Source organism: Peromyscus maniculatus, chromosome 8 (genome assembly GCF_049852395.1).
Source record: "Peromyscus maniculatus bairdii isolate BWxNUB_F1_BW_parent chromosome 8, HU_Pman_BW_mat_3.1, whole genome shotgun sequence".
NCBI lineage: Eukaryota > Metazoa > Chordata > Mammalia > Rodentia > Cricetidae > Peromyscus > Peromyscus maniculatus.
In genome coordinates this window covers 36,131,509-36,158,857 of record NC_134859.1, presented here as the reverse complement: position 1 = coordinate 36,158,857, position 27,349 = coordinate 36,131,509, and the positions used below count along the sequence as shown (strand labels likewise).

The following is a 27,349-nucleotide window of genomic DNA, read 5'->3' as shown; positions in this document are numbered from 1 at the left end:
ATCCCTGAGAGCTGGAATTACAGGCAGTCCCTTAGAGCTGGAATTACAGGCAGTTGTGAGCCTCCTGCTGTGTGTCCTGGGAACTGACTCTAGCCCTCTACAAGAGCAGTAAGTGCTCTTAACCACAGAGCCCTCTCTCTGGCCCAGCATGAGTCACTCTTATCCAGGATTATTTTTATATACCCTCCTGCCTAGTTATAAGTCATTAAGGAACAAGTTTTTACTTCTTTCCAGTCTTACCTTCTTCCACAATCCCCTGTACAAAGTGGACCTTTTTAGTTATTATAACTTGAGTAGTCTTGAGTGACTTCACAATATTATCATAATTCTGTTATACACAAGCACACAGATCTTTTATCACTAAAAAAAATTAGGAACTGTTGACAATGAGGATTTATATATGTAGGTCTTAGTATATGTTAATGGAAATGTTCTTTCATACATTTTGTTTCTATTCTTTTTTTTTTTTTAAGATTTATTTATTTATTTATTTATTTATTTATTAATTATGTATACAGCATGTATGACTGCAGGCCAGAAGAGGGCGCCAGATCTCATTACAGATGGTTGTGAGCCACCATGTGGTTGCTGGGAATTGAACTCAGGACCTCTGGAAGAGCAGCCAGTGCTCTTAACCTCTGAGCCATCTCTGCAGCCCCCTTGTTTCTATTCTTCTATAACAATTTCTCTCTTGACTACACAATCAGGGCAAAAGAAGCACAGAGTTGTAATGTAGCCTGTAAATCTCAGCACTGGAAAAAGTAATTGTTCCAGGCCAGCCTGGGCTTCATAGTGGAGTACCAGTGGAAAAAAAAATGTAAAAATTAAAAAATATACATATATCTATATAATAAAAGGCAAAAGAAACAAACCTTTAGAAACTTTATTTCTCTCGTTGCAATTTTGTTGACAGATTTTTCTGGTTTCTCATAGAATATCTTAATGGCCACTATCCGCCCAGTATCCTTATGTTTGCATTTCATGACCGTTCCGTAACTTCCCTCTCCCACTTTTCCAAGAGTTTCATACATCTCCATTTTCAAGCCTGGCTTCTGCTTCACAGAAATAAAGAAAATGTTAAAAGTTCGTACTTTAAATTTTTCAAGCTAGACAATGTATGGAGTCCATAACCCCCTACTCTCAGATATAAGGACAAAAACCAGAAGAGCTGGCTATAACACAGCCTGGGAACTCTTGGGTTGTCGGAGAAGCTCCAACTTTCACAGGGGACAGTGTCCCGCATTAATCAGGCATTTGGGGACTGAGAAATTAAAGGGAGATTTGATTCGCGCTTAATTCTGGAATTCTTTTAGAATACGGGATTTAGAATACGCGATATAGAATACGAGGTCCCCTTTCAGAGAACAGCAACTACAACGAAAGCCAGGTTAAAAAAGTCCCACCAACGCCGGGCGGCGGTGACACACACCTTCAGTCCTAGCACTTGGGAGGCAGAGCCAGGTGGATCTCTGTGAGTTCGAGGACAGCCAGGACTGTTACACAGAGAAACCCTGTCTTGGTAAACCAAAAAAACTAACAAACATTACGGGTCCCTTGTTACAGGGTCCCTTGTTACAGGCTCCGGTCCACCAAGCGTGGGAACCCCCACCTGAGTACTGCTGTCGCCCACGCATCCCTCCCTCTCCTCACACCCCCAGTCTCAGCAACCCCGACCCGAGTCGCGCCTCTCGCTGTCAACCTCGTCCTGAGAACCGCTGCCGCCTCAGCCCATCCTGTAGTCCCGGCGGCTCGGCTCCACGAAGTCCCAGCCGGCCACGGGACACCACGCCTCCTCTCCCGGCCGACCTCGCCGGCTCTGGGCCGCCGGATGCCCTGGCAACGGGGCAGGGGCGGGGCCGGGGGCGTTCGAACCTCCGTACGCAAGACTGGAAATCGCTGGGGTCCCGACCCGGAAGGGAAAGTGACACCAAGCGGAAGCTAGATGTAAGTGGGGACGGGACCGGACGGGGCGGGGGAGGGGGGACGTGCCCGAGTCCCGCGTGCTTGCAGAGTCGGGGAGGCGGTTTCTATCGCACATTGACCGTCCTGGAGGGCTCCTTCTGCGCAGTGGGAAAGGAGAGCGTTTAGTCGCCAGGGTGACTGCTGGTCACCTGCTTGTGCCCGGTCCTAAAGAGGTTGTCACTAGAGACAACTGATCCAAAGAAGCCCCGTGTGACTACAGTTTGCCAAGGCTGCGTTAATATTCCATACACCTGATCTCGACCTCAGAGTCGACATTGATCCTTAAACAGGGACAAGATGGTTCTTAGAGGGCATAGCTCAGTGGTAAGCTGCAGACTCAGCATTCGCTACTCCCCTGACTGGCCAAGAGTTAGTTCATCTACCTGCTTTGAGGCACGGTGTGCTACCATGTCCCCAGCCCTAGCAGCCCTTTAAAAAAAAATTCTCACTACATGTGAAACGCAACACTTTTCAGGAGAGCAAATAATTCACTGGACCGAGTGATATACGAGGGCACTTCGGAATGTACATTTAAATAACCCGAAGAGATTTTTAAATGACTCCGCTTCTAGGGATCCTGATTTAACCGGAGAGGGTAGTAACTAGGTCAGCAAGATAGCTCAGTAGGAAAAGGCTATAAAGCCTGACGACTTGAGACCAATCCCTTGGGTCTGCTTGGGGGAAAGAGAACCAACTCCTCCAACTTGTCCTCTGACCCACACACAAAAATAAATGAATGTGCACAAGAAGTGTGCTGAGTAGTGTATGTAAAAACGAAAAAACTAGTTTGCTTTTTTAAAAAAACAGTTTAGGTGCATCTCATTTTACTACTATCCTGTCCATCCTGTTAGAGCTTGGATTTTGGAGCATGAGAGTAAGGAGGGGTGGGTGTACCTGGTTTGGGTTTGTTTTGTGTCCCTGTCATTGTCCTCAGGTCTGTCCTGTCCTGGTCTCCCCCGTCCCCCCCCCAAAAAAAAATGTCAGCCAGGTGGTGGCAGTGCATACTTTTAGTACCAGCACTCAGGAGGCAGGCAAGAGGATCTCTGAGATCAATGGCAGCCTGGTCTGCAGAGTAAATTCAAGGACAGCCAGGGCAGTTACATAGGGAAACACTGTCTTGAAAAACAAAATGCCATAATTAAGTCTTACAATACTGTGCTCTATGTTTATTTACTATTTGTTATGAACTAAATATTTGCAAGGAGCAAAGCATGAACCAGACTGAGTTCCTGGCATCTTTTAACTCACAAAGCTACAAAGTCACTGATGCCCATTTTAATCCCAGTACTTTGGAAAGAGGCAGACAGAGCTCTTTGAGATTGTGGCCAGCCTGGTCTACATAGCAAGTTCCAGGCCAGCCTGAGCTACACATACCCTGTTTTAAAAATAAAATAAAATAAATAAGTTCTAAGACTATGGTTGTAGGTTTTCAGCGAGCCTCCTAATCAAGAAATAATGTAGACTTTGTTAACATTCTGCTCTCTAATGCTTTAAGAAGTACATGGAATATGTCAAAACATTTCATTTTGGAAAAATCAAACTATCCCATCCAGTTCTAAGTTATAAATTACTAGATAACAGAGTGAGATTTAAAAAAAAAACACAGTCTCTTTAGCATTTCACTGCATATAACCCCACGTTTGCCTTCCTTCTTAGCCATGTGCAAGATTAGGACTGGTATGGCTGGATGGCAAATTTAAAAAAGGCAAGACACTTGTTACCTATGCCAGCTACTCAGAGGGAGTTAAGGCCAGCCTGGGGAACTTAAGGAGTCTGTCTGTCTCACTATTTTTCCCGAGACAGATATCTCTCCATGTAGCTCAAGGTGGCATGGAATTTGCGATCCTGTCACCGCCTGTTTGGTGCTGAGGTTGCTTGTGTACTATCCATCCTGCTCAATAAAAATTTAAAGGCCCTGGGGTTCTATGGCATACCTCAACAAGGAGGGAAAAAACTCAAAGGCAAGAATATTTAACTTTTCTTCAATATTTATCTAGTTTTTTATTTTTATTTTATGTACATTGGTGTATTGCCTGCATGTATGTATGAGGTTGTCAGATCCCCTGGAACTGGAGTTTACAGACAGCTGTGAGCTGCCATGTGGGTGCTGGGAATTGAACCTGGGTCCTCTGGAAGAGCAGCCTGTGCTCTTACCCACTGAGCCATCTCTCCAGCCAATATTTAACTTTTAACTTAGTCACATTGTGAGTGCATAGCAACAGCTACGGAGTTAGACTTACCTAACAATCCTCAGGGTTACTTTTTTCCGGGGGTGGGAGGGGTAGGAGGGGTAAGGGGTTGGGGGTGGGGTGGAAGGATGAGACTGCCTCAGGCTGCCCAGGATGGCCACCATTTCACCGTCACCAAGGCTACTCGTAAACTGATCCTTTCCACTACCTGAATGGCGGGATTAGCAGAATGCACCAAGACATCGGGTTCTCGAGGTTACTTTTTTTTTTTTTTAAACTATGTATAAGTGTTCTGCTTGCATGTATGTCTGCCCGCCAGAAGAGGGCATCATATCTCATTACAGATGGTTGTGAGCCACCATGTGGTTGCTGGGAATTGAACTCAGAACCTCTAGAAGAGCAGTCAGTGCTCTTAACCTCTGAGCCATCTCTCCAGCCCCTGGAGGTTACTTTTTAAATCAAGAGAATTCAGAGTTTGAAGAAGGATGGATAAGAACAGTGGGAAACTGTAAACCATTCCTGGTTTCAAGGAAATATATATGGGCAGGAGTGGAGAGGTGGATTCCTATTCCCTTCCTCCTTCTAGAGCTAAGAATTCCGCGTCTACTAAAATGTTCGGTACCCCAGACTAACAAATCCTCCCAACTGGAGATAGAAGCTGAGGGTGAGTATTCTGTGACTCGGAAAAGGAGGAGCCTGCAGGGTCTAGGCTTCTGGACCTGCTGCACATCACCACCCAACGACCAGGCACTTCCGGTCCTTTTGCACCGTCCTTGCCACTATCCAAAACCTATAAAGAATTATCTCAGACTCAAGAAATACCTCCCACTCATGTCTGCACGGTCTCTCCCCCGATCTGAATCATTTTGTAGGTTTCTTTGACAACCAGCAGCCCATTGATATGCTCTAAAATCACACCCCCACATTTTTTTTAGAAATACAATTATGCCTCAAACGCAGGCAAATTCAGATTTCAATTTCCTTAGTTCTGTGCAGTCTTTAAGGCTTGGCCAATTTATTCCATTCTCATCTCCGTTTGGACTCTTAAGTACAGAAATCCCACTAGCAGGAACAGGCTACTGGTCCCAGTGCCCATGAGCCCACCTCACTGGCGCCGGCCTTAGCATTCAAAGCTGTTTATTATTATTATTATAAGTCTACGCGACCTTCTCAGTACCTGCCCCACGTCCCAGACTTGCTAAGTCACTTGAAACAGAGAATTAAATCCAGGTTTTGTTTTTTTTTTTGTTCCGTTTTAAAGACTTAGAACGCAAGCGGCTCCTTCCACAACGTCTCCTTAGGCTAAATCCCTGTACTTGGGACCCAAAGGACAAGGTATGACTGGAGGTGTCAAGCCCTGAAACTCAACGACCTGCCTCGTTAGACCCCCAAAACCGGGAGCCGGGCGGCGCTGTCACGTGACCCGTTCTACCGGCGTCACAGGGACACGTGGTTCTAGAGACTTCGCTCCCTCCCCCTCGGGGGGTGGATTGTTGACAACGCCGCCGGCGGTCACGTGACCTGACGTCACCCCCCCCCCGCCTCCTTTTCCCTGAAATCTCAGGCTCCGGATGCGCCCGTCTCTCCCCGTCCGGCCGAATCTGAAACTAGCGACCGGCGTGGGGGGCGGGCGGGCGGGGCGGCGGGGGGGAAGAGGCAAGGTAGAGTGTGGCCCGCGGCGGCCCGGGGCCTGCCGCGTCCGGCGGGAGCAGGCAGCGGACGGCCCGCTCCGCCCCGCAGCCAACCAGCCCGGAAGCCGGCCCCTGGCGCGGGCCGGGGCCGCGCGCGCGCCCGCTCGCCCCGCCCCCTCCCCCCTCCTCCCGCGGTGGTACTGGCGGAGGGCGGAGGGATCCGGAGGCGGCGGAGGGAGACGTCATTGCAGGGTTGTTTGTGCAGTCTCGGCGGCGGCGGCGGCGGCGACCCACAGTGATTCGGCCGCTGTGCCGGGGGGTGGGGGGGCCGAACGGGACTCTTTTCTTTCAGACTGACCGCGGGGCAGCTGCGGAGCATGTCGACCCCGGCCCGTAGGAGGCTCATGCGGGATTTCAAGCGGTAAGGGCCCTCGCCTTCGTCCACCATGACGGTCCCCTTCCCGAATCCGCGGGACTGCAGGGAGAGAGGGGACCCGGGACATCTTCCCCTGGTGACCCCGAGGAGGCGGACTGTGGGCCTGCGGGAGCCGCGGTAGCCCCCGGCTTACCCGCGGCTCCCACTCCCTTGCCTGGTACCTCCCTTTGAGTAAAGATGGTCGGGAATACTGCCTCCTGCCCTCCCCCCGCACCCAAAGTAGGAAGGTGGCCATGGCTGGGCCTGGGTGTCCCAAGGCCCACCTCGGCCAGCTGCCGACGCCTCATCTCCCGCCTCTGCACCCTGCGGCGGGCGTCCCCTCCCCAGCCGGTGCGAGGGAGCTCCGCCTGAGGCTCGGGCCTCGCGGGGCCGAGCCGTCCAGCTTTGTTACAGCGCCCCGCCGCCTCCGGTTTGGAGCCGGGTTCCCGGGTTCGGGTGAACGCTGTCCCACGTCCCTTCCCTCTCTGCAGTGATGAGGGTGGGGTCTGCTGCGCGAGGTCCGGAGGTAGTTAGCCCATCCCCCCGAAACCCGACTCTGCCCCCGCCCACCTGGAAGGACCTTGAGAACTGGCTCGGGAAACCTGGACCGGGAGATGGCCACTCCGTGCTGCCAGTGCCTTCTGGAGCTGAGATCTGGCCGCGGAATAAAGGCCTATCTATAGCCTCCCCAGCCTGGAAAAATGCCTTCCCTCAGCCGGGAGCTAATCTGATACTCCACCTGGGCCTCCTTTTGGAAAATACGGGTTTGTTAGGAAATACGGGGCTTGGAGGAAGAAAATGACCTCTCCCCTCCTCTTCCAGTTCTTTTATTTCCTTGGAAACGTACAAGTGCAGACACAGTACCTGAAGTCCAGCGTCGAGATAGTCTTAAGTTTTCTTTTCTGGTGCAGACCTGCCGTGATTGAGACAAATCTGTACTAGAAAAACTTAGATTTGCCGCTCAGGAAGTAATCTCTTAACTTGGCCATGATAGAGCCCTGTATGAGGCCTTTGGAAGCCATTGTCTTGCACCCTGGACAACTTCATCGTTTAATTCATTCGTTGCGGCTTTTAGCCACTAAAAAGTGGGGAGACAAGCAGTAAGTAGTTCCTGTCAGCCCTGTCAGCGGCCTAATCTGCTTGATGTTGACCAAACAGTACACGTCTTATGTGGACTGATTGCTAAATGCCCTACCTGAAAATAACATTTCTGTGTGTTAAATGGAGAGGGTTTTTGTTTTTGTTTTTGTTTTTTTAATATGACAGGCAAGGATGCCCTTTTTTGGTGCAAAAGTCACCCAAGGCCTGAAGTCACTATATTTGATTAGCTCTGAGACCAAAATGCAAATAAATCTTCCCAGTTACATCCATTGTTACCTCTTGTTCAGTTTTGCAATTCCTGTACTTGCTTCTGAGTTGAAGACACAATGCCTTTGGTGGGTTTCCAAGGGTCTTCGGGTTACAAGAATTTGGTGATGGCATCTGTTGGAAGCTTTGTATGAAGTCTCCTGGTCTGAGAGGTAGATCTAGCCTTCGAACAGCTTTTAAAATAGAGGCTTCCAGAAAAGCTAGCTGGAGCTTCTGGCCACTTTGGAAAGTCACTGTCTGAAGCACAAAGCATAAAGCAAAACTTGCTTTCCGATTGAATTGAATGTGAGTTTTAGTCGTTTACAGTATACAGAGATTTACTACGTTTTTATATTGTACAGTGTCTGTGGTTAGAACTGGTGAGGCTTGCATGATTAAGGTAGGAAGGTTGGAGGTTCTCTCTTTTGTTATGTTTTTGTTTTTGTTTTTTTTTTTAAAGATTTATTTATTATGTATACAGAAGAGGGCGCCAGGTTGTGAGCCACCATGTGATTGCTGGGAATTGAACTCAGGACCTCTGGAAGAACAGTCGGTGCTCTTAACCTCTAAGCCATCTCTCCAGCCCATGTTTTTGTTTTTCAAGACGGTTTCTCTGTGTAGCCTTGCCTGTCCTGGAATTCACTCTGTAGACCAGGCTGGCCTCCAACTCACAAGATGTCCACCTGCCTCTGCCTCCCAAGCTCTGGGTTTAAAGGCCTGCTCCACCACTGCCCAGGAGAAGTTGCTGATTCTCTAGCAGTCATTTTTACTGATGAGATTGTAAACCTTTAATGAGTTAAGAGTGCAGTCTAAAAACATGAGTTCTTCAAGAGAGAGTATCTTAAATTTTGCTGTTTGAAGAGAGATGATCTCTTAGGCCTTTGGACTTAGAGATCACTTGTAGTATTACTAAATGTGTTAACCTGGTTGATTGATTTAATGTGGTTCATTCCAGCTCCAACAATAACAAGAAAGTCCATCTAGTCATTCTCTCAGAATAGAGTCAGTAGAATTTGACCTCACTAATAACCTTTATGTTCAACTCTGAAAGTGACCACTCTGGATTTCTAGATTGCAGGAGGACCCACCTGTGGGGGTCAGTGGTGCACCGTCTGAAAACAACATCATGCAGTGGAACGCAGTTATATTTGGGTGAGTTGAAATAGTTACCTGGTGATAGGTGTGTGGGGACTCCTTCAGAAAAGTAAGTATATAAGCACTGAGGAAAGAGGTGGAGGTAGAATCTGATTCTCGCTGGACAGGGTGGGGGTGGGGTGGGGGTGTGCCACTTTGGAGAAGCTGAGGATTGAACCCAGGGCCCCATGTGTGCTTGCTCACTAGTGCTCCACCACTAAGCTGCACACCCAACCCCTGAAACATTTATTGAGTCTAGGACAGTTACATAAAATTGATTTGCTTCTTGCTGTTATATATAGTTTTATTTGATTTTCTTTCATTGAGCCAGGATGTTGAAATGATGCCCAGGGTGATTTTGAACTGGGCTGCAGGGCTCCTCCTGTTTTAGGCCCTCCAGTAGCTGGGATTGTGGGAGTATGACTATGGTTTTCCAGCCACTCCAGGTAATTGATAAAAACTCGAGCTCAAAGGCTTTGACTGAAGCCGATTGGTAGAATGCTTGCCTACCATGCATATGGCCCTGGGTTTGATCCCCAGCACTAAAAAAAAATAAGTAAATATTTTAAGTTAAATAAAGGAGATGAAATAAATTATCTCATGCAAAATGTGCCATGCAAGTAAGTTCTTGTGTGCATGCTGTCAGAGCTGTAAAAAGGCTTGGAACCAAAATAATGAGAACTTTGCTGTGACAAGAATTTCAGCTAAAAATCATCTGTATACGAACGGAAGTAGTTTACTTTGGGTGATGGTGGGATTGAACCGGAGCTCGTTCCACATTGTAGGCAGGTGTTCCATCGCCAAGCCACACTCAACCCCTTTAAAATTTGATTTTGAGGTGGACTGTTGACAAGGGTTGGGGCAGCCCTTTGATTAAGCACTTGGAGAATAAGGTCCAGGCTGCCTAATGGGGCCCTGTCTCACAAAAACAAAATAAAAATGCAAAAAGATCTCCATGAATTTCCCAAATTGTCCTCAAACTTAGGATCCTCTTGCTTCAACCTCCCCAGTGCTGGAATCATAGGCAAGGACCACCATACTTAATACTTCCTTAAATTCTTATTTATTATTTCTTCGTGTGAGGGTGTATGTGACTGTGCATATGACTGCGTGAGTGAGTGTAGGTGCCTGTAACCCACAGTACTCAAGGTAAAGGGAAGATGGTAACTGTTAAGTCACTTCTTCCCTCCATCATGGGTTCCAGGGAGAGGGAGGCAAACACTTTTACTTGCTGGACCGTCTTGCTAGACCTGCATATCCTTTTTTATTTAAAACTTAAAAATTTGTTTTTGATTATGTGTGTCTGTTGATATGAGATTGGTCCCACAGCTGAGTTTGCCACTACAGCTGCCTGTGGTATTTTACAGTCAGTCTAGGTAATTGATTAATAACTAGGGTTTGGGCCGGGCGGTGGTGCGTCATGCCTTTAAACCCTGCACTCGGGAGGCAGAGGCAGGCAGATTTCTGTGAGTTCGAGACCAGCCTGGTCTACAAAGAGAGTTTCAGGACAGCCAGGGCTACACAGAGAAACCCTGTCTCAAAAAAACCAAAACCAAAACCCTAGGGTTTGAAGGGGGTGCTGTGGAATACAGGCAGGTGGGGGAGTCAGCTCTGAAGCCGTAGTTAAAGTTGTGCACTGCCTGATGAGGGTGTGGGAACTCGTGTAAGAGTTTCAGTCACTGAACCAGCTTAGAAGAGTCTGCTTTTTGCTTTTTCAAGACAGGGTTTCTCCATGTAGTTTTGGTGCCTGTCCTGGATCTCGCTCTGTAGGCCAGGCTGGCCTCGAACTCATCGAGATCTGCCTGGCTCTGCCTCCTGAGTGCTGGGATTAAAGGCGTGCGCTGCCACCACCGCCCGGCAGAAGAGTCTACATTTAAAGTCTCCTGGCAGACTGGGAGCGTAGCTAAGTTGGTGGAGTGTTTGCCTAGCCTTCTCGAGGCCTTAGTTTGGGCATCTGTAATCATACACCCTGGAAGGATGAGGCAGAAGGGTCACAAAAGCCAACGTAGGCTATTTAGCAAGACCTTGTCTCAAGAAAATCAAAATAGTTAGGTGTTCTGATTCATACTTATTAATCCTAGCACTCAGGAGTCTGAGGCAGGGGGCTTGCTGCAGGGTCAAGCCAGCCTGGGCTGTGACACCCAGTTTTTGTTTTTTTTGTTTTTTTTTTTCCCCTGTGTATGTTATACCATCCCTTTTTTAAATTCTAGTTTGAGACAGCGTCTTGCCAAGTTCCTCAGGCAGGCCTCATACAAGTTGCTCAGGCAGGCCTCATACTATTCATGTATGCCAGGCAGGCCTCAAACTTGACATCCTCCTGCTTCAGTCTCCTGAGTATCTGGGATTACAAGTGTGTAGCACCATGTCCACTTGTATACTGTTGTTTTGGGTGGTGTTGTTGTTGGTTTTTGGTTTTGGTTTTTTGAGATGGTTTATTTGTATAGTCCCGGCTGTCCTGGAACTCATTCTGTAGACCAGGCTGACCTTGAACTCAGAGACCTAGCTGCACTGTGTTATTATTTTCGGAGCAAAATCATAGACAGTTTTGTTGAGTAAAATTACCCTTAGCGGGGTGGGGGGTGGATGGATGGACTTAAACATTCAAAGTCATCTCTGCTCTATCACTGAAAAGCTAAGGCTGTGCTTTGGCCTAAGCGGCAGTTTGTGCAGCTCTCCAGGTGACTGGGTGACCACAGCCTTTCTAGTTTCCCAGTTACCCTTCCCCCTTAGAGACAGAAAAGGCAGAGTAAAAAATGGTTTAATCGGAAATTTTCTTGTTTTCAGACCAGAAGGGACACCCTTTGAAGATGGTGAGTAATTCTTAAATTATATTCTATATGATATTAAAAGGTGCTTTTAAGTCAGAGTCAAACACCAGCACACCTATTTGAAGTCAGGTTTTACTCTTAATAAACTCCATGGACACTAAGCAAGTGAATGAAAATTTGTAGTTGACAAGGATCCTTTTTGCAGATCAGCTTGAACACCTCTGTCACCAGTTTCCTGTCTAGCATGATTTGCCCGTAGAGCTGTAGGACTAGGTAGTGGGTCTGTGTTAGGAGTAGTTTATGTTTGGGCAGCCTAGCAGAAGGGGTTCTTGAGGTAATACCAAGAGGATAATTGTAGTTTTCTACTTATTGCCTACATGATAGTGGTCTTGTGATAAAAGTCTTTCTTTTTGTCTTTTTTCCCCAGTGCTAGGAATCAGACCCAGAGCTTTGTGTTTCTAAACAAGCTCTCCCCAGTCCTGAGTCCATAGCTCCAGTAGCTTCCCTACTTAGCATGTGACACCTGAAGCATTCTGCACAGTCGTTTGCATCTCACATTGGGTCTGTCTAACAGGAGCCAGGGAAATGGGAGAACAGTTCTAATCTGTAATCATGATTAAGTTTATTAAATTGGTTTTAAGCAGGTGCTGCAAGATTTTTCCTAATTACAGTAGATTTTAAGAAATTAAACAGCTTTGCTGTAATTATCACGTGACTTCTATTTATCTATTAACATATTTGACAGAATAACTACTGTGAACTGTTTGTCAAGGGATAACCTGAAAGCCTAATGAGCAAGTGGTACTGTGCTTCGAAATATTACCTGTTGAGTAATGAGGCCGATCTGGTCATAAGTCTTAGACAGAAATCATGTAGAATAATACAGATCTGTGTTCGAGGTAGATCTCATTCTGTTGGCCTGGACTCACAGAAAATCCTGCTTCTGCCTTCTAAGTGCTGGGATTATCCTCTTTTTTTAATTAACATGTATGCATCTGTTAGAGACACATGCCACACTCGTCACACTTATTTCTAGGTAGTTATAAGGAATCCAAGGAGGTATTGAATGACTATAGCAGAATTTTTTTTAGCTATCTCAGGACTTCTCACTTGTGTTTGATCTACAAATCCTTCAGGCTGTCTGAGTCCCCTTTCAGGAGACCATGTAACCGTCTTGATAACAGTGTTTGTTGACCTTCGCAAGTACAGAAGTAATCTAAGCTAGGTCTCTACCTTAAGTAATCGAGCATCTAAGAACAAGTTGAGACCTTGACCCAATTATACTAACAGTCGCTGTGTTCTCTGCGTGTTAAAATGTCTTGGCGACAGTTGGAATTGCTAGTGTCATTCAGTTTGGACTCTCGATCTGCTCCTTGGTGTTGTGTGTGACGAAGGGACATGACAAAAGCACTTGTGCACTTGGGAGTCGGTTACAGAGTGGGCTCCTGGTTTGTCATGGAGATCTTCACTTGGAAGAAAGACTGACAGGCCCGGGAAGGAGCTGGGTGGTGGAGTGTGTGCCTGGCATGGCCTTGCTCTAGTCTAGCATTGTCAGAGAAGGACCAAAGCAAAACCAAACTGTATCCAGAGTGCAGCAGGGTTGAATATAACTGAGCACAGAACGTTTATGGATAAGAGTGTAGATGCTCCATTGCAACAAGCCTTTAAACAGATCTCGTGCCATAGCAAGCCAGTCTAGTTATCCAAAGGGCTGTGAAAATTTTCAGTTACATATTCTGTGAGGCCAGATTTTGTTCATGTACTATACTTCAATCAAACAACAGATTGCAACAGATTGCGTGTAGATAGGAGAACCCAGCTGTCTTCTTTAAACTAAGCCTTAAAGAGAATTGTAAAAATGAAGAATAATGATGGACCTGTCGCTAGCATGTCTTTAAGTAGATTATTTAGCACATCTCTTAAGTATATTATAATTTAGGTTAATATATAGTAAGGCTCAGTCACTTTTTTATGAATTCTCGGATTTTTTCAGTTACTCTGTCTTGATAGCTGGAGAATGACCCCAAGTGTGTCAGGCTAGCTCTTCACTGAGCTGACACTGCTCCAGCCCCTTTCTATGAGACAAGGTATTGCAGAGTTGCTCACACTGGCCCAGAACTTGAGATCCTCTTGTCTTCAGCTGCCTGAATAGCTGGGTTTCCGGTTCCCATGCACCCCACCCCAGGCCTTGTACCCACTCACTAGGCAGTGTTCTGCCACCGACTATGTCCCCAGCTGTCAAATGACAATTTCTAGTACAAGGACAAGGAGATACCACCAGTGTCTTATTGGAGGCAGTAGATACAGAAACACAAGGGCCGGTTGTTGAAACCTCGGAGAGTTTTGCAGCCGCTATTTTAATTAAATGCTGCTTTTAAAAACAATGTTTTAGCTGGGCGGTGGTGGCATATGCCTTCACTCCCAGCACTCAGGAGGCAGAGGCAGGTGGATCTCTGTGAGTTCAAGGCCAACATGGTCTACAGTTACAGAGTGAGTTCCAGGACAGACAAGGCCGTTACACAGAGGAACCCTGTTTCGAAAAACCAACATTCTAGAAATCAGAAAGTGGTAATAATTGAACCACAAAGTAGTTTTCTAATTGTTCTGCCACTCGATACTATCTGGCTCTTAGAATTCTTAACGTCTGTTACCATGGTGAGTTATCATAGTGTATGGTGTTCTCTACACCTCAGTTTCATGAATCCACTTCTTGCCCATAGTGGGATTAATACTACTAAGTGGTCCTGAGACCAAAAAGTTTAAGATTAACCATCCCATACTTTCGCTTGAAATTGTATTTGGTCCAGCTGTTTTTATAATTGCAAAAATGAAAATGTAAACTTGAAATATGTAAGGGCTTGAGGTGTACATCAGCAAAGAGTGTATGCTTGAGATAGATGTGAGGCCCTTGGTTTAATCCTCAGGATAGTAGTTAAGGCTAACTTCATTAACTGTCTGAGTTACCTCTGTTATATGTGCACATAGGAAATAGAACTTAGGTTTGTATCTTTAGCCAAATTTCCCACCAACAGCAACAGTAAAGAAATGGAGATTGTGTTCCAAATTTATGATGAGTAAAGATATAAACGATCCATTTTGTTTTTAGCGTGTTCAAATGAAGGAAGCAGAACTATTTTCCAATAAGCACCCGGGCCTAAGCTGCCCTTTGTCAGGTGGTAGTCAGTTCTTTCAGAATCCTTTGGCATCCTCCATTTAAGCTGTAAAAAACTTTCTAGTTCCTTAAGTGTGAATTTTTAAAATTTTAGTAGTTAGGGTCCAGTTACCTGTCAAAAATAATGACAGTTGGGACTGGAGAGATGGCTGAGGGTAAAGGAGCTTGCCCCACAGACTGACAGCCTGAGGGACTCCCAGAACTTTGGGAAAGATGGGAGGAAAGAACTGCAGAAGGAAGTTGACCTCTGACCTCCACACACACACCCCCAGTCAGTCAGCGAGCTAGATAGGACCGTTACTACTTCCACACTTGTGTAGTAGCCCATGAAAGTGCCTGTCCTCCAAGTGCTTGCCAGCATCGCTTGTCCACAGTCTACACAGAAGTGTGCTAGATGTTTTACATGCTAAACCGGAGTTCTCCAGCTAACGTGTGGTTGTGCAAAATCTGATACGGAATTAAGAATTATTTGATGAAGGTGTTTCAAAGTAATGTTTGTCCTTACTGTAATTTGGTTTGTTTTTACCTAGGTACTTTTAAACTAGTCATAGAATTTTCTGAAGAATATCCAAATAAACCACCAACCGTTAGGTTTTTATCCAAAATGTTTCATCCAAATGGTAAGTAGCAGCTTCTTGGATTTTTGTCAGTGATGGGATGAGGGTGTGGGAGGGTTTGTCCCTCCCCTTGGGTAGAGCTTATTCTTACAGTTAGGGCCTGTCTTCAGATCCCACTTCCATACCCGTGCTAGCCGCAGTTTTGTTGCTACAGTCCAGTTTTCCATGTGTGAGGTAAAGTAATTTGAATAACATCTGAATTAAAAGTAATAGACATCTATTTGCTTAAAGAACAAAAATTCTACCTGAAATTTGGCTCTTAAAAACCACACATGTGCTGGGCGGTGGTGGCACACACCTTTAATCCCAGCACTTGGGAGGCTGGGAGGCAGAGGCAGGTGTATCTCTGTGAGTTCGAGGCCAGCCTGGTCTACAAAGCGAGTTCCAGAAAGGCACAAAGCTACACAGAGAAACCCTGTCTTGAAAAACCAAAAAGAAAACACACACACACACACACACACACACACACACACACACACACACACACACACACACACGCAAGCCAGAGGATGGGCAATAAGGAGTTCAGGGTCAGAGTCAGTTTTGATATAGTCACAGACACAGTAAAACCATCAAAGTGGCCAATTTCCCTTTCTCTTGTGAGATAACAGTCTGGATATTTTGTGTTAATGGGTTCTTTACTGACTTTTCTGCCTAATAAACCTTTTGGTTTGTCTCTTGTGGTTGAACTACATCCCAGCCTTATAACTGTACTTTGTCTCGTTGCTTGAATCATGTTTTACTATGTAGAAATATATTCTGTTTACCTGTTGATCAAAGGATGGACATTTGGATTCAAGTTTCCTTTTAGCATCTCAAAAAATCAAAACTAGTTTAAAACTTTAAAATTATCAAATGCTTCTTTAGGAGGGGGAGGCTATGGGGTGTGACATTTGATTCTGTAGGACAGATGAGAAGTGGCTGACTTATACTTGATTCAGGCCAAAAGATCTGGACTGAGGTTAACCGTTAGTAATACTGAGCACATAGAGAACAAGGTGAGGCCAAAAGGGTAGATACAATTGCCCGGAGATGAACAATGGGGATGGAAAGAAGAGAAACCCTAGGATGAAGCCCTGAGGAAAGGCACATGCGCTCCTTAACCCTGTTGCTATGGAGAATATTACGGTTCTGGGGTTTTTCGGTTTGGCAATATTGCCAGGAGTAGTGGAGCATGCTTATAATCCCAGCACTTGGGTGGTAGAGAGAGGCAGGAGGCTCAGAAGCTCAGTGCTGTCCTAGGCTCCATAGCAGGCCTGGGCGACGTGAGACTTTCTTCTAAAAGAATGAAGTCCTGCACATTGGCAGTACCTGTAACCTTGGCCTAAGAGGTAGAAGGTGTGTCCCAGGTGGTTCATTTCTGTCTTTTTCTTCCACTTGTGTGTGGCCAGGGGTTGGGGGATGGGGTAAAAGTCAGCCGACAGTCTTAACTGCTAATATTTTGGCCTAATTTTACAAATATTTGTTACTTCATTTACTCAATGTAAGGGTATTTATGTACTTTTTTAAAAAACAAAATACAGAACTACTAGATATAATTTTTAGACTTTTTCAGGCAGAGGCAGGCCAGTCTCTATGAGTTCCAGGCCAGCCAGGGCTACTTAGTAAGAACCTGTCTACAAACAAAACCTCTTGTTTCCATGACAAGCACAGTAGATAGATGCCATTTATAATGTTTAAACTAGTAGTGTTCCTGGAATGTGTCATCATTTACTATTCTTAGGATGCTGGGAACCTAACCCAGGACTTTGTCCATGAGTGTAAATGCTCCACCTCCAGGCAGGATTGTGCTGTTGTTTAGCCAGACACCTTTTTTTTTGGACCATAAATCTGTTACATATTCTTAATAATCTCCTGAAGATAATCTCTAGGAGTAGGGTTTTTAAGAGTTCTGTTTGAGACTTAAGCATGGCGTAGTTCTGTGTGGGTGCTGGGGAGTCACTCTACCACTGAGCTACAACCTTGGACCTGAAATGGAGTGATTAATATATGTTGTGCTTTGAAAAAGTCTCTCCCTCAACCTTCTGAAGTGAGACAGACATGACTTTTAAGAACAAGTCTCCCCATAAGACAGAAGGGAAGAGATTAGAATGTATGACTTGGTCAGGTAATGTGTGTGTTGACAAGTTTTCTTAACTAGATGTGAGTTGATGGTGTAACTAATTCAGTGTTGTCTTTGCAGTGTATGCTGATGGTAGCATATGTTTAGATATCCTGCAGAATCGATGGAGTCCCACATACGATGTCTCTTCCATCTTAACTTCAATTCAGGTACGTGTGTCCTCAGAAGAATCACAACTTGTCTGTAATTTTGTGGGACATAACCAGTTACTCAGAGCTGTCTAGCGACCAACCAGCCAGCATCCAAGAGCTAGTACAGCGCTCAGACAAGAACCCTGGACTCATCTGCACTTGGTTAGTTGACATATGAGGTCTAATCCACAACCTGTTTCCTCTGGAGGTCAGGGTGGTATCTCTTGTTGCCTAGGCTGACCCAGGGATGACTTATAACCTCTGATCCTCCGGCCTCTCTCCCGAGTGCTGCAGGTACAGGCCTATGTGCTACCACGCCTAGTCAGTCACAACTGTTCCCTGATCATGTGCTACACATTCTCACAGGTCAGACTTACTCATGTTCACATGGTATCTGTGGAGAAGTAAAGATGATTGCTTAGAAAACCATAGGGACCTTTAGGAACTGCTGAGTCAAAGAACCATGGCCTGTTTTGTCCCATCCAGGAAAGTGTGTGTATAAAAGAGGGGCAGGAACTGTTTGCCAGTGAGTCTTGGGAGACTGTTGTAGCTGTGCTGATTTGAGAATAGCACAAAATGTTTCAATTTATGTCCATCTTTGTGAGTCTTTTACTCTACTGTTCGTTCTGCTCATCTCTAGAGAATGTCATTATGCTGTTTTGTACTGTGTCATTGACCCTTACTCATACCTGCTTCCCCACTACCTGTCTGTCCTGCTCACTGTGTCCATCTGTCCCATCCCTGTATGTTGTGTCCTCCTCCCCCATAGCCCTCTGCCATAATCCACTTCCCATTCCCATGTTCCATGTCTTTAAAGGTCTAGTCCCCACAGAAGAGCAGCTGTTCCCTTAGTTACTGGTCACTCTCTGTTCTTCACACCCCGATCACCTTTCTATTCCATTCCCTCCCTGCTGAACATACGTGTTTTATGTATCAGAGGAGCAAGCCTGCCTACAGATTGGCTGAGTAACCTAAACCATAATGTTTAGGCCTGGGGTGTGGTTAGTAGTAAATTGGTCACCTAGCATGCTGGAGACTTGAGCACCACCAAAAAAATGTTAGGAATTAACAGTAAAAATTATATGAAAATAACAATTACTAAGGTATTTACAAGCATTATAGTTTAACCAAATGAAGCTGTTTATTTCCTGGTAAGGAAGTTCTTATTTGCTAATGAACATTGTTCTTGGCTGATTTCCTTGAAATGGGAGGTCTCAAGGCAGCTTGGAATTGTTTTGGAAACTAGAGTTCTTTAGCAGCAGAAACCTGTTCATGCCATTTCTGAAGGTTTTGAGACCTAAAAGATGACATAGGAACTTCCAAATAATTCTGTTGTTTTGAGTAAATTTTTTGTCCTCATCTGAGCCCTATTAATATAACACATAACTGAAAAGCATTTTCTTCTCTCTTCTAGTCTCTGTTGGATGAACCGAATCCAAACAGTCCAGCGAATAGCCAAGCAGCACAGCTTTATCAGGAAAACAAACGGGAATATGAGAAGAGAGTTTCGGCCATTGTTGAGCAAAGCTGGAATGATTCCTAATAGACACCTGGTCTGTTCATCTTTTCATCGTTGTTGTGTATAATTTACCTCCCAGTAGAAAGGCTAGCAAGTTTTAAGTGCCACGGGTTTTAAGGATTCTGCAGAGAAAAAAGAAAAAGTCCTTCAGTTTAGAACCTACAAAAGCTTGTGTATCTTGATTAATGTACTTTTTATTGCATGGTGTGAACTAAGTTATTGCTGCATAAATTTGTAATATATCCTGTTTGTATTTTTTTCCAAGTGTATAATGTTGGTGTGGAGTTTTCATGACAGAATATACACATTTTGTAAATCTGTACTTTTTTCAAATATTGAATGCCTTATTTTTGAATTCTTTAGATTTTTAAATTGGAGAAAAGCACTTAAAGTTTTTTATATATGAATATTACATGTAAAGCTGTTAAAATACATAACTTCAGTGCAAGAGACTTTGTCACTTATTTCCTTATCTGTGCAGGAGGGACTGAGAAGTCTCTAGCTCTCCGCCAGGTGAGAGCTTCATTTCCAACTGCAGAAGAGCATACTTCTAGTTTATCAAGAAAGTCTGCAAATTTGAATCTAAACCAATTCTGATCTCCGGCTTTATTTTGAATGTACTTATGTTAGTTCAGTTGAGTAATTATAGACTTACTGGTCTGATTCTGTCCAGCTCTGTATTTGGGCCACTTGTTAACGTGCGTTTCTCATGTTAAACTGTACCTATTGTGACTTCACAATTGGCACCTCGACCACGAGCAGAGCTGATTTTCTCTGCTGCGTGGCAGCACCTTCACAGGCTTTTGATTAAGAAGAGAGTAAATCCGTCATCATTTACTAAATGCCGTGCCACAGTATTAGCAATGGCCGGTTGCGTTGGTTTGAGCAAGGCAGATATTTGGAAGGAATCTTGGTGTGACTTGAATATTTGCAAACTACCTTTTAATGCCGCTGCGCGCTACCTGTTTATTCTGGAACTGTTGAGCACCAGGGCCTGCCGAGTTGCTTCTCCCCTCCTCAGTTGTATACCAGTTGTACTGCATCTTAGTTTACTGGATAGATTTAAAACACAGTATTGTAGAAAGCTACTACAAAGCTATCCTATGCCTTCAACTAGTATAGAAAATGGAAAATATACCAGTAAATTCTGTTGAACCACTTGTGTAGTCTCTCTGGTAGTTGGAACAGCTATTGCAGTGAGCCTGAGTCTCTTGTCATCCATACCAGCCTTCGAGAGACAGGCTCTGGAGCCTCTCTGTTGGAAAGTTGGGTGGCAGAATGACCATGGCTTCCTCTTACGAGCCAAGTGTAAAGCTGGGATGGATAAGAACTGGTACTTCCCTATAGAAGTTACAATCCGAGGGGCTGAAGAGGGGCTCAGTGGGTAACAGCGTGTACTGTTTTTGCAGGAACCCGAGCTTGTCTCCCTGCGCCCACCTCAGACAGCCCCAGCTGCCTGTAACTCCAGCTCGGGGAGGATCCAAAGCTTCCGACCTCCTCAGAAACTAGCACTCACGCACACAGATGCACACCTAATGAAAATTCCTACAAAAAATTCAAGCTATTAAGTAGAGCATGGTGGCACATATCCTCAGAAGGCTGGGGAGGATCATGGGTTTGAGCCTGATCTACATAGTGAGTTCCAGGCCACTCAGGGCTACATAGTGAGACCCATGTGTGATACTTCTGTTTAGCTCTAAAACAAATTCTTTCCCTCCAGTGACCTGGACAGAAAATAAGCAATACCTGTGAAGCACTCTCCTGTTTAGCTAAAGACTTTCCTGGATAGTGGGTCAGCACCAAATTTATTCTCTTTCGGTTTTTGGTTTTTCTGAGACAGGGTTTCTCTGTGTAGCCTTGGAGCCTGCCCTGGAACCTACTCTGTAGCCCAGGCTGGCCTTGAACTCACAGAGATGCAACTGCCTCTGCCTCCCAAGTCCTGGGATCAAAGGCAAGTGCCACCATGGCCTGGCTGATAAGTTTTTACCATACAAAAATGTTCATTTTGGGGGCTGGAGAGACCTGGGTTCAATTCCCAGTACCCACATGGCAGCTAACAACTGTAACTCCAAGATCTGAGACAGACATACATGCAGGCAAAACACCAATGCACATAAAATAAAATTTTTTAAATGTTTGTTTTACTCTCTACATTTGTATTGCAAGAAGCTAGAAGTAATTGAGGTAGGTTTGCATCGGGGTTCGGATGTGCTTGTGATGCAGTCCTCAGTAATGGCTGACAGAGCTGCCCACATGGCACTGTGCCCAGGACTTCGTTTCTTTACAGATCAGGGAACTAAGTACACACAAACGAGGTGTCTCACTCAGGTCAACCAGTTGGAAATTAGCTGGCCTTGGAGTAGTCTGACCAGTAATATTCAGGGGAAATTCACTTGTGGAGAAATACTTTGCTTAATAGAGAGCTACACAGGGACTCTCCAGTGGGCAAGTTCTCTTTGTCCTCATTTCCCACCTTCAAACACAGACCCCATGTTAAAAAGTCTGGATGTAGAAACTTCCCTGGTCTCTATATAAAGGACTAGTTTCTCAATAAACCATTTCCCTCCTCCAGGAAATACCCTTGAGTTGAGCTCCTGAAGCCTAACCCTCTTCACAACAAAAGGGTTCCATTAGTGTAAACAACCTCAGTGGCTGAGATGACAGGTGAAGGTGACGTCTGGTGACGGCCAGAGTCCAATCCCAGGGAACAACCCCTGCCGCCGGCCCCCCCCCCCTCCCCCGTGAGTTGTCCTCTGACCTCTAACCATACATGGCACGTGCTTTCATACACATAAACACAAAATCGGTGTAATTTAAGGTCTTTGAGGACTGGTTTTAAACTGGAAAGTGATGAAGAAAGCCAAGACTGATGCTCTGATTACTAATGGTCTGTTTTGTGCTCAGTAAACAGAGTACCCAGTGTATTATTTTCTGGTGGAACTGAGGACTGAACTAAAGTCCTTGTGAGTGCCACATAAGCACTATACTGATGAGCTACACACCTAGTTCCTATTGACTAGTGGTGGAAATAACACTGGAGGCTGGAGAGATGGCCAGGTGTTAAGATCACACACTGCTCTTGCAGGACTTGAGTTCAGTTCCCAACACCCATGCCAGGTAGCTCACGTGTAACTCCAGGGGACCTGAAGCTTCTAACCCATGGGCACCAGCACTCATGGACACATACACACGTGAAGATTTTAAAAGAATGTGGGTATAGTAATATGTGTGGTATGGTTCATGTCTATAGCTTAGTATTTGGGAGGCCAAGACAGGAGCGTTACCATGAATTTGAGGCTAGCCAGACCACACAGAGTCAATGCCTCTAGAAAGAAATGTTTGGACTCAAATTTTGAGGTACTGGAAGTCAAAATGGCCTCAGGCACACTAGGCGAGGGTTCTGTTAAAAAGCTGGATTGCCTGGCCCCAGGATGGTTTGATGTTTCAATTTTCCTGATTTTGGGAGTAGACTGTGGATCACAGTTCTTTCTATTGTGTCCAGCCATGGCATGTGCCCTATGGGTTAAATGTGTAAATAGAAATCTAGTAGTTCAAGCTGTTGAAGTTGTGCAAGATTGTCAGCAGAGACTTGTGCCAGGGTTATGCTTAGTTCCCATCTAGTTAGGGAGGAAATGAGCTGTTATCCAATAGAGATTATTTTCTGTCCCAGTATATGACAAAGCAAAGATACCAGAAGTCATTTGACTGAAAGAACTGGCCTTTTCTCTATCCTTTGAGGAAAGAAGAGATAATTGAATACATGTGCCATTTTTAGTAAATCCTTCACATCATTATGATAACTTATAATAATCTAGGTAAAGTCTTAGAAAAATAAGTCTTGAGGTTTTAATGTTTCTTCTGCTCATACGAAGACTAGGGAATTGTTTTAGTTGGGTCAAAAAGATGAATGGCCTGATTCCTTTACAAATGGGTATGCCAGCAGTCCACACGCAGCTCATCATTAGCTCCAGGCATCCTCTTTGGTATCTAGAAGGTTCAGACCTAGAAGAGGAACTTGCCTGTGGAAGGACTTAACTGCCATTTATTACATAACTAACGCTCTGGCCACATGGCACTTCTCTGACAGTGACTTGCCGAGAGCAGCTAGCCAAGCTTACCAGAGAAAGACTTTACAGAGTGATGGTTACAAACCAACACCTGTGGGCTGCGTGTGTGGGTCGGCAGCAGAGCAGCACCTGCTGTAACTAGTCTAAGCTCTGGGTCTGGTCCCCAGCAGCCTACACACACTACGCTGCTTAGCTCCGATGGAAGTCAAGCCCTAAAATGTGGTTGGGCTGGGAACGTAGAGGACCGGAGTGTCTGTGAACTGGTTAGCCACCATCTGTAGACTCTGAGAAGGACTTCACCATGTCTTGAAAGCTGCTGGGACAGGCATTGCTCTTTCACAGAACTCTCCAGAGCAAAGGCTTCTTCCCTACAGCTGCTACCTTTCTGAAGCCCAGAGGAGAAAGTTGCTCCTTTACAAACAAGATCTTTTGCCAAGAATACCACTGCCCACTAACTGAATTGGCACAGTGGCGCGTCTAAAGAGTGTCAAGTAAAGAGGCTTGAAGCTCTGGCTGGTCCGCACAAAGACATTTTTAGAAAACAGAATTGGGAATTTTCTAACATAAATGTCTCTAATTTGGTTCAGAGAAAACCAGAAACAGGAAAGTCCTCACCTACCTACCTACCACCTCATTCCACCAAGCCTGAGAGTTACTCTCCCTTTTCGTAGAAAAAGATGTGTTTGCTTGACCTGATAACTTACACACCACCAGAGACAACGGAGGCCTCTGGAGAGGCTAGCCGGGCACCAGCTTCAGCTACATGCTTATATCAGGAAAAGCTGTCATTCGGGAGGCAGAGGCAGGCAGAGCTCTGTGAGTTCGAGGCCAGCCTGGTTTGCAGCGCGAGATCCAGGACAGCCAGAGCTACACAAAGAAACCCTATCTCAAAAACTAAAAACTTAGAAAAGGAGGAGGAGGAGGAGAAGAAGAAGAAAAGAAGAAGAAGAAAAGCTGTCATCCTACCATGCTGTGACAGGCCTTGGTCCTGGAAATGCCCCCTTGGATACACACAAAGATGAGGTACCAGGCAGAATGGGAACTGAAAGCTTTCCTGTAGTGGGAGGGCTCTTCCCTGGGGTCCTCTGCAAGGCAGCAGCACCTGCAAGGCCAACACTGGTGCTCACTCCTGGCTTTGTCTTCACACATTTATTGGGGTGTGTGTGCTAGAAATAGTCTCCTACAGCCCAGGCAAACCTAGGACTCTGTAGTCCAGGATAGCCTCAGACTTAAAATCCTGCCTCAAACTTCCAAGTGCCATCATGATGAGCTACATTGCTGTTTTTACATGTATGGGTATTTTGCCTGCATAGATGTCTTTGTAACACTTGCGTGCCTGATGCCTACAGAAGCCAAAAGAGGGCATTATCAGATCCCCTTCAACTGGAGTTATAGACAGTTGTTAACCACCATGTGAGTGCTTGGAATTGAATCAGGTCCCCTGGAAGAGCAGCCAGTGCTCTTAACCACTGAGCCATCCCTCCAGCCCACTTTTTGTTGTTTTTTGAGATAGTCTTAGTCCAGACTGGCCTTGAACTTGGTATACAGTCAAGGATGACCTTAAATGTCTGATCCTGGGGCTGGAGAGATGGCTCAGCGGTTAAGAGCATCTGGCTGCTCTTCCAGCGGTCCTGAGTTCAATTCCCAGCAACCACATAGTGGCTCAACCATCTGTAATGAGATCTGGCGCCCTCTTCTGGTGTGCAGGCATCCATGTATACATAATAAACACTGCATACATAATAAATAAAACCTTAAAAAAATTAAAATGTCTGATCCTCTTGCCTCCCTTTCCTAAGTGCTAGTATTGTAGGTGTGCACCATCACACCTGGCTTACCCACTGCTGGGGATGAACTCAGGGCAGCTGGAAAAGTAGCCACAATCAGCATCAAGGATCCGGTATACCAAAGGAAAATGAGGATCGCTTGCTTTGCAGCTGACCTCTGGAGGCACAGACTTGGCTGGACAGGAAGCCTAGAAGACAGCAGAGGATCTTTGGGGTGCAAGGTGCACACTTTTAATCCCAGCACTCAGGAGGCAGAGGCAGACAGATCTCTATGAGGCCAGCCTGGTCTACATAGTGGGGCTCTGTCTCAGTACAACAACAACAGAATTTAACAAGTTATAAAGATAAATAAATAAATAAATAAATAAATAAATAAGTAGAGGGTACACAAATCACTGACTTAGCACCTGAGATGCTGAAAACCGATGGTTTAAGCAGAAGTAGGGTCAGCCCAGAACTCTAGCCAGGTGTAGCACAAATCCTAATTAGTCTTAATAAAAATCCGGAGCCAGATATCGGGGTAAATGCTGAGAGAACAGTAAAAGAGCCAGCCACTAGAGAGACTTCTCACCCCACCAACTCCTCAGCCAAAAGGACTGAGTTCCTGTCTCTTCCCGCCTTATATTCCTTTCTCTGCCCAGCCATATTACTTCCTATCTCAACCTCCCTAGTGCTGGGATTAAAGGCATGTGCCTCCCAAGTACTGGGAGCTGGAGAGATGGTTCAGCCATTAAAGGCTAGGCTCACAACCAAAAATATAGGAGTTCGGTTGCCAGCACTCATGGCTGTCACTCCAGCTACCATGTGAGATATGAGAGAGAGAGAGAGAGAGAGAGAGAGAGAGAGAGAGAGAGAGAGAGAGAGAGAGAGAAGGGGAGGGGAGGGGAGGGGAGGGGAGGGGAGGGGAGGGGAGGGGAGGGGAGCAGAGGAGAGGAGAGGAGAGGAGAGGAGAGGAGAGGAGAGGAGAAGAGAAGAGAAGAGAAGAGAAGAGAAGAGAAGAGAAGAGAAGAGAAGAGAAGAGAAGAGAAGAGAAGAGAAGAGAAGAGAGAAGAGAAGAAGAGAAGAGAAGAGAAGAGAAGAGAAGAGAAGAGAAGAGAAGAGAAGAGAAGAGAAGAGAAGAGAAGAGAAGAGAAGAGAAGAATACCAAGTGCTGGGATTAAAGGTGTGTGCCACCACTGCCTGGCCTCTGTGGTGAACTACTGGCTGGCCTTGCCCTCTGATCTTCAGGCAAGTCTTATTTGTTACAGCAGGAACAACATATCACCACAAAGGGAAATCTGGTGTTTTGCAGGACTGTGTGGGACAGGCCTCCTGTCACAGGCTGTGCACACAGCGCAGGGCAGGAGCATGCTCACACCACAGGAACTCTACATCCTAGACCCAGTGCTATCAGGTCCCAGGATACCCAGGGTTTGGAGCTGGGGACTGCAAGTGGCCGCCAGAGCGTTAGCTAAGACCTGCCACTTTGGAGGGTTTGTATTTGGTGGTTGGCCTGTTGCTCAGTACCTCCCACCATCTGTCAGCTTCAAGTGTCTGAGGGCCACATCCATGCTACTCCCTCTCCAGAGAAAGGTCCTTCCTCTTGCAGCCCTGCGGTGGGAGAGCAGGGCTCCTGTGGAAACTTGTTTTTCTTTTGTGCGAGCCCAAGTTTGTCAAAAGCTTTGGTTCCAACATGTTGCAGCTTGGCCTCCATGGAAACCTAGGACAGGACAGAAGCGGAGATACACTCATGCCAGGCCTGTGTGGACACTGGTCTCCCCAGAACCCTCCAATACTGGGCAGATGCCTCCACCCAGGGCACCGCCAACGGGAAGTGTCTACAGTCACACTCTGGACAGCTGAACGAACCTCTGATGAATCCCATATGTCACCCTAACCACGTGGGAGGCTGAGGCAGGTGGAGCACCAGGCCAGCCAGGGCTATATGGCAAGACTCAAACAAAAATGGTAAGAGTGAAGAGGACACGGCCCAAGATTAATACATTTGGATGTCAATTTGAACAGCAGAGCTGCTAAGTCACCAGCCCCACATAGCACAAAGGTGGCCTCTAATTGCTCCTTTATTAAACCAAGGGAAGTAGGGCTGGCTCAGTGGTTAAGAGCACTGGCTGCTCTTCCAGAGGACCTGGGTTCAATTCCCAGCACCCACATGGCGGCTCACACCTGTCTGTAACTCTAGCTCCAGGAGATTGGATCCAAGGATCCAACACCCTCTTCTGACCTCCAAGAGCATCAGGCATGCAAGTGATACACAGACATACATGCAGACAAAATATCCATGCACACAAAATTTAAAAAATTTAAGCCAGATAGTAGTGGCACATGCCTTCAATCCCAGCACCTGGGTGGCAGAGTCAGGCAGATCTCTGTGAGTTGGAGGCCAGCCTGGTCTACATAGTGAGTTCCAGGCCAGCCAGGTCTACATGGAGAAACCCTGTCTCAAAAGACAAATAATAATAATAATAATTTTAAACCTGAGATGGGTCTT

General features: G+C 45.8%; 2 protein-coding genes across 54 annotated transcripts in view; one reads left to right on the top strand and one right to left on the bottom strand.

Annotated features, from left to right (window-relative positions):
• Cdkl3 (cyclin dependent kinase like 3) overlaps positions 1 to 1,906 on the bottom strand; it is an 87,725-nt gene extending 85,819 nt beyond the window's left edge. For 12 of the 50 annotated variants that reach the window (XR_013053268.1, XR_013053264.1, XR_013053269.1 and 9 more), the window contains exons 1-2: positions 1,700 to 1,839; positions 873 to 1,052 (exon numbers count right to left, since the gene is read on the bottom strand). Coding sequence is in view for 35 of the 50 variants with exons in the window: in XM_016009596.3 (XP_015865082.1) it covers positions 873 to 1,037 (165 nt within the window). In the remaining 15 variants the exon portion in view is untranslated. Of the gene's footprint in view, positions 1 to 872; positions 1,056 to 1,674 lie in introns of all 50 variants that reach the window. The other 38 variants (XR_013053273.1, XR_013053276.1, XR_013053277.1 and 35 more) reach the window with 24 other exon arrangements.
• Positions 1,859 to 20,165, top strand: Ube2b (ubiquitin conjugating enzyme E2 B). 4 transcript variants are annotated; one of them, XM_042283979.2, is made up of 9 exons: positions 4,251 to 4,406; positions 4,738 to 4,815; positions 5,413 to 5,486; positions 6,135 to 6,203; positions 8,616 to 8,696; positions 11,463 to 11,488; positions 15,149 to 15,238; positions 17,418 to 17,506; positions 18,903 to 20,165. In XM_042283979.2, exons 4-9 carry the CDS (start codon positions 6,160 to 6,162, stop codon positions 19,029 to 19,031), a joined length of 459 nt encoding a protein of 152 aa, XP_042139913.1. In that variant the 5' UTR covers positions 4,251 to 4,406; positions 4,738 to 4,815; positions 5,413 to 5,486; positions 6,135 to 6,159; the 3' UTR covers positions 19,032 to 20,165. The 4 variants fall into 4 exon arrangements, with proteins under 4 accessions (XP_076434470.1, XP_042139913.1, XP_006991396.2 ...); XM_076578355.1 differs by lacking the exons at positions 4,251 to 4,406; positions 4,738 to 4,815 and adding an exon at positions 1,859 to 1,944; XM_042283980.2 differs by lacking the exon at positions 4,738 to 4,815 and having other exon boundaries at positions 4,274 to 4,406.
• The last annotated feature ends 7,184 nt before the right edge of the window (positions 20,166 to 27,349 follow it).

What these genes read in the sequence shown, in the direction of transcription:
- Ube2b (XM_006991334.3), top strand. Translation starts at nt 4,381, where the DNA reads ATGCACCAAGACATCGGGTTCTCGAG. An exon ending in CAAGACATCGGGTTCTCGAG is followed by an intron (nt 4,407 to 6,134) that starts GTTACTTTTTTT and finishes CTTTTCTTTCAG; the next exon opens with ACTGACCGCGGGGCAGCTGC. An exon ending in CTCATGCGGGATTTCAAGCG is followed by an intron (nt 6,204 to 8,615) that starts GTAAGGGCCCTC and finishes CTGGATTTCTAG; the next exon opens with ATTGCAGGAGGACCCACCTG.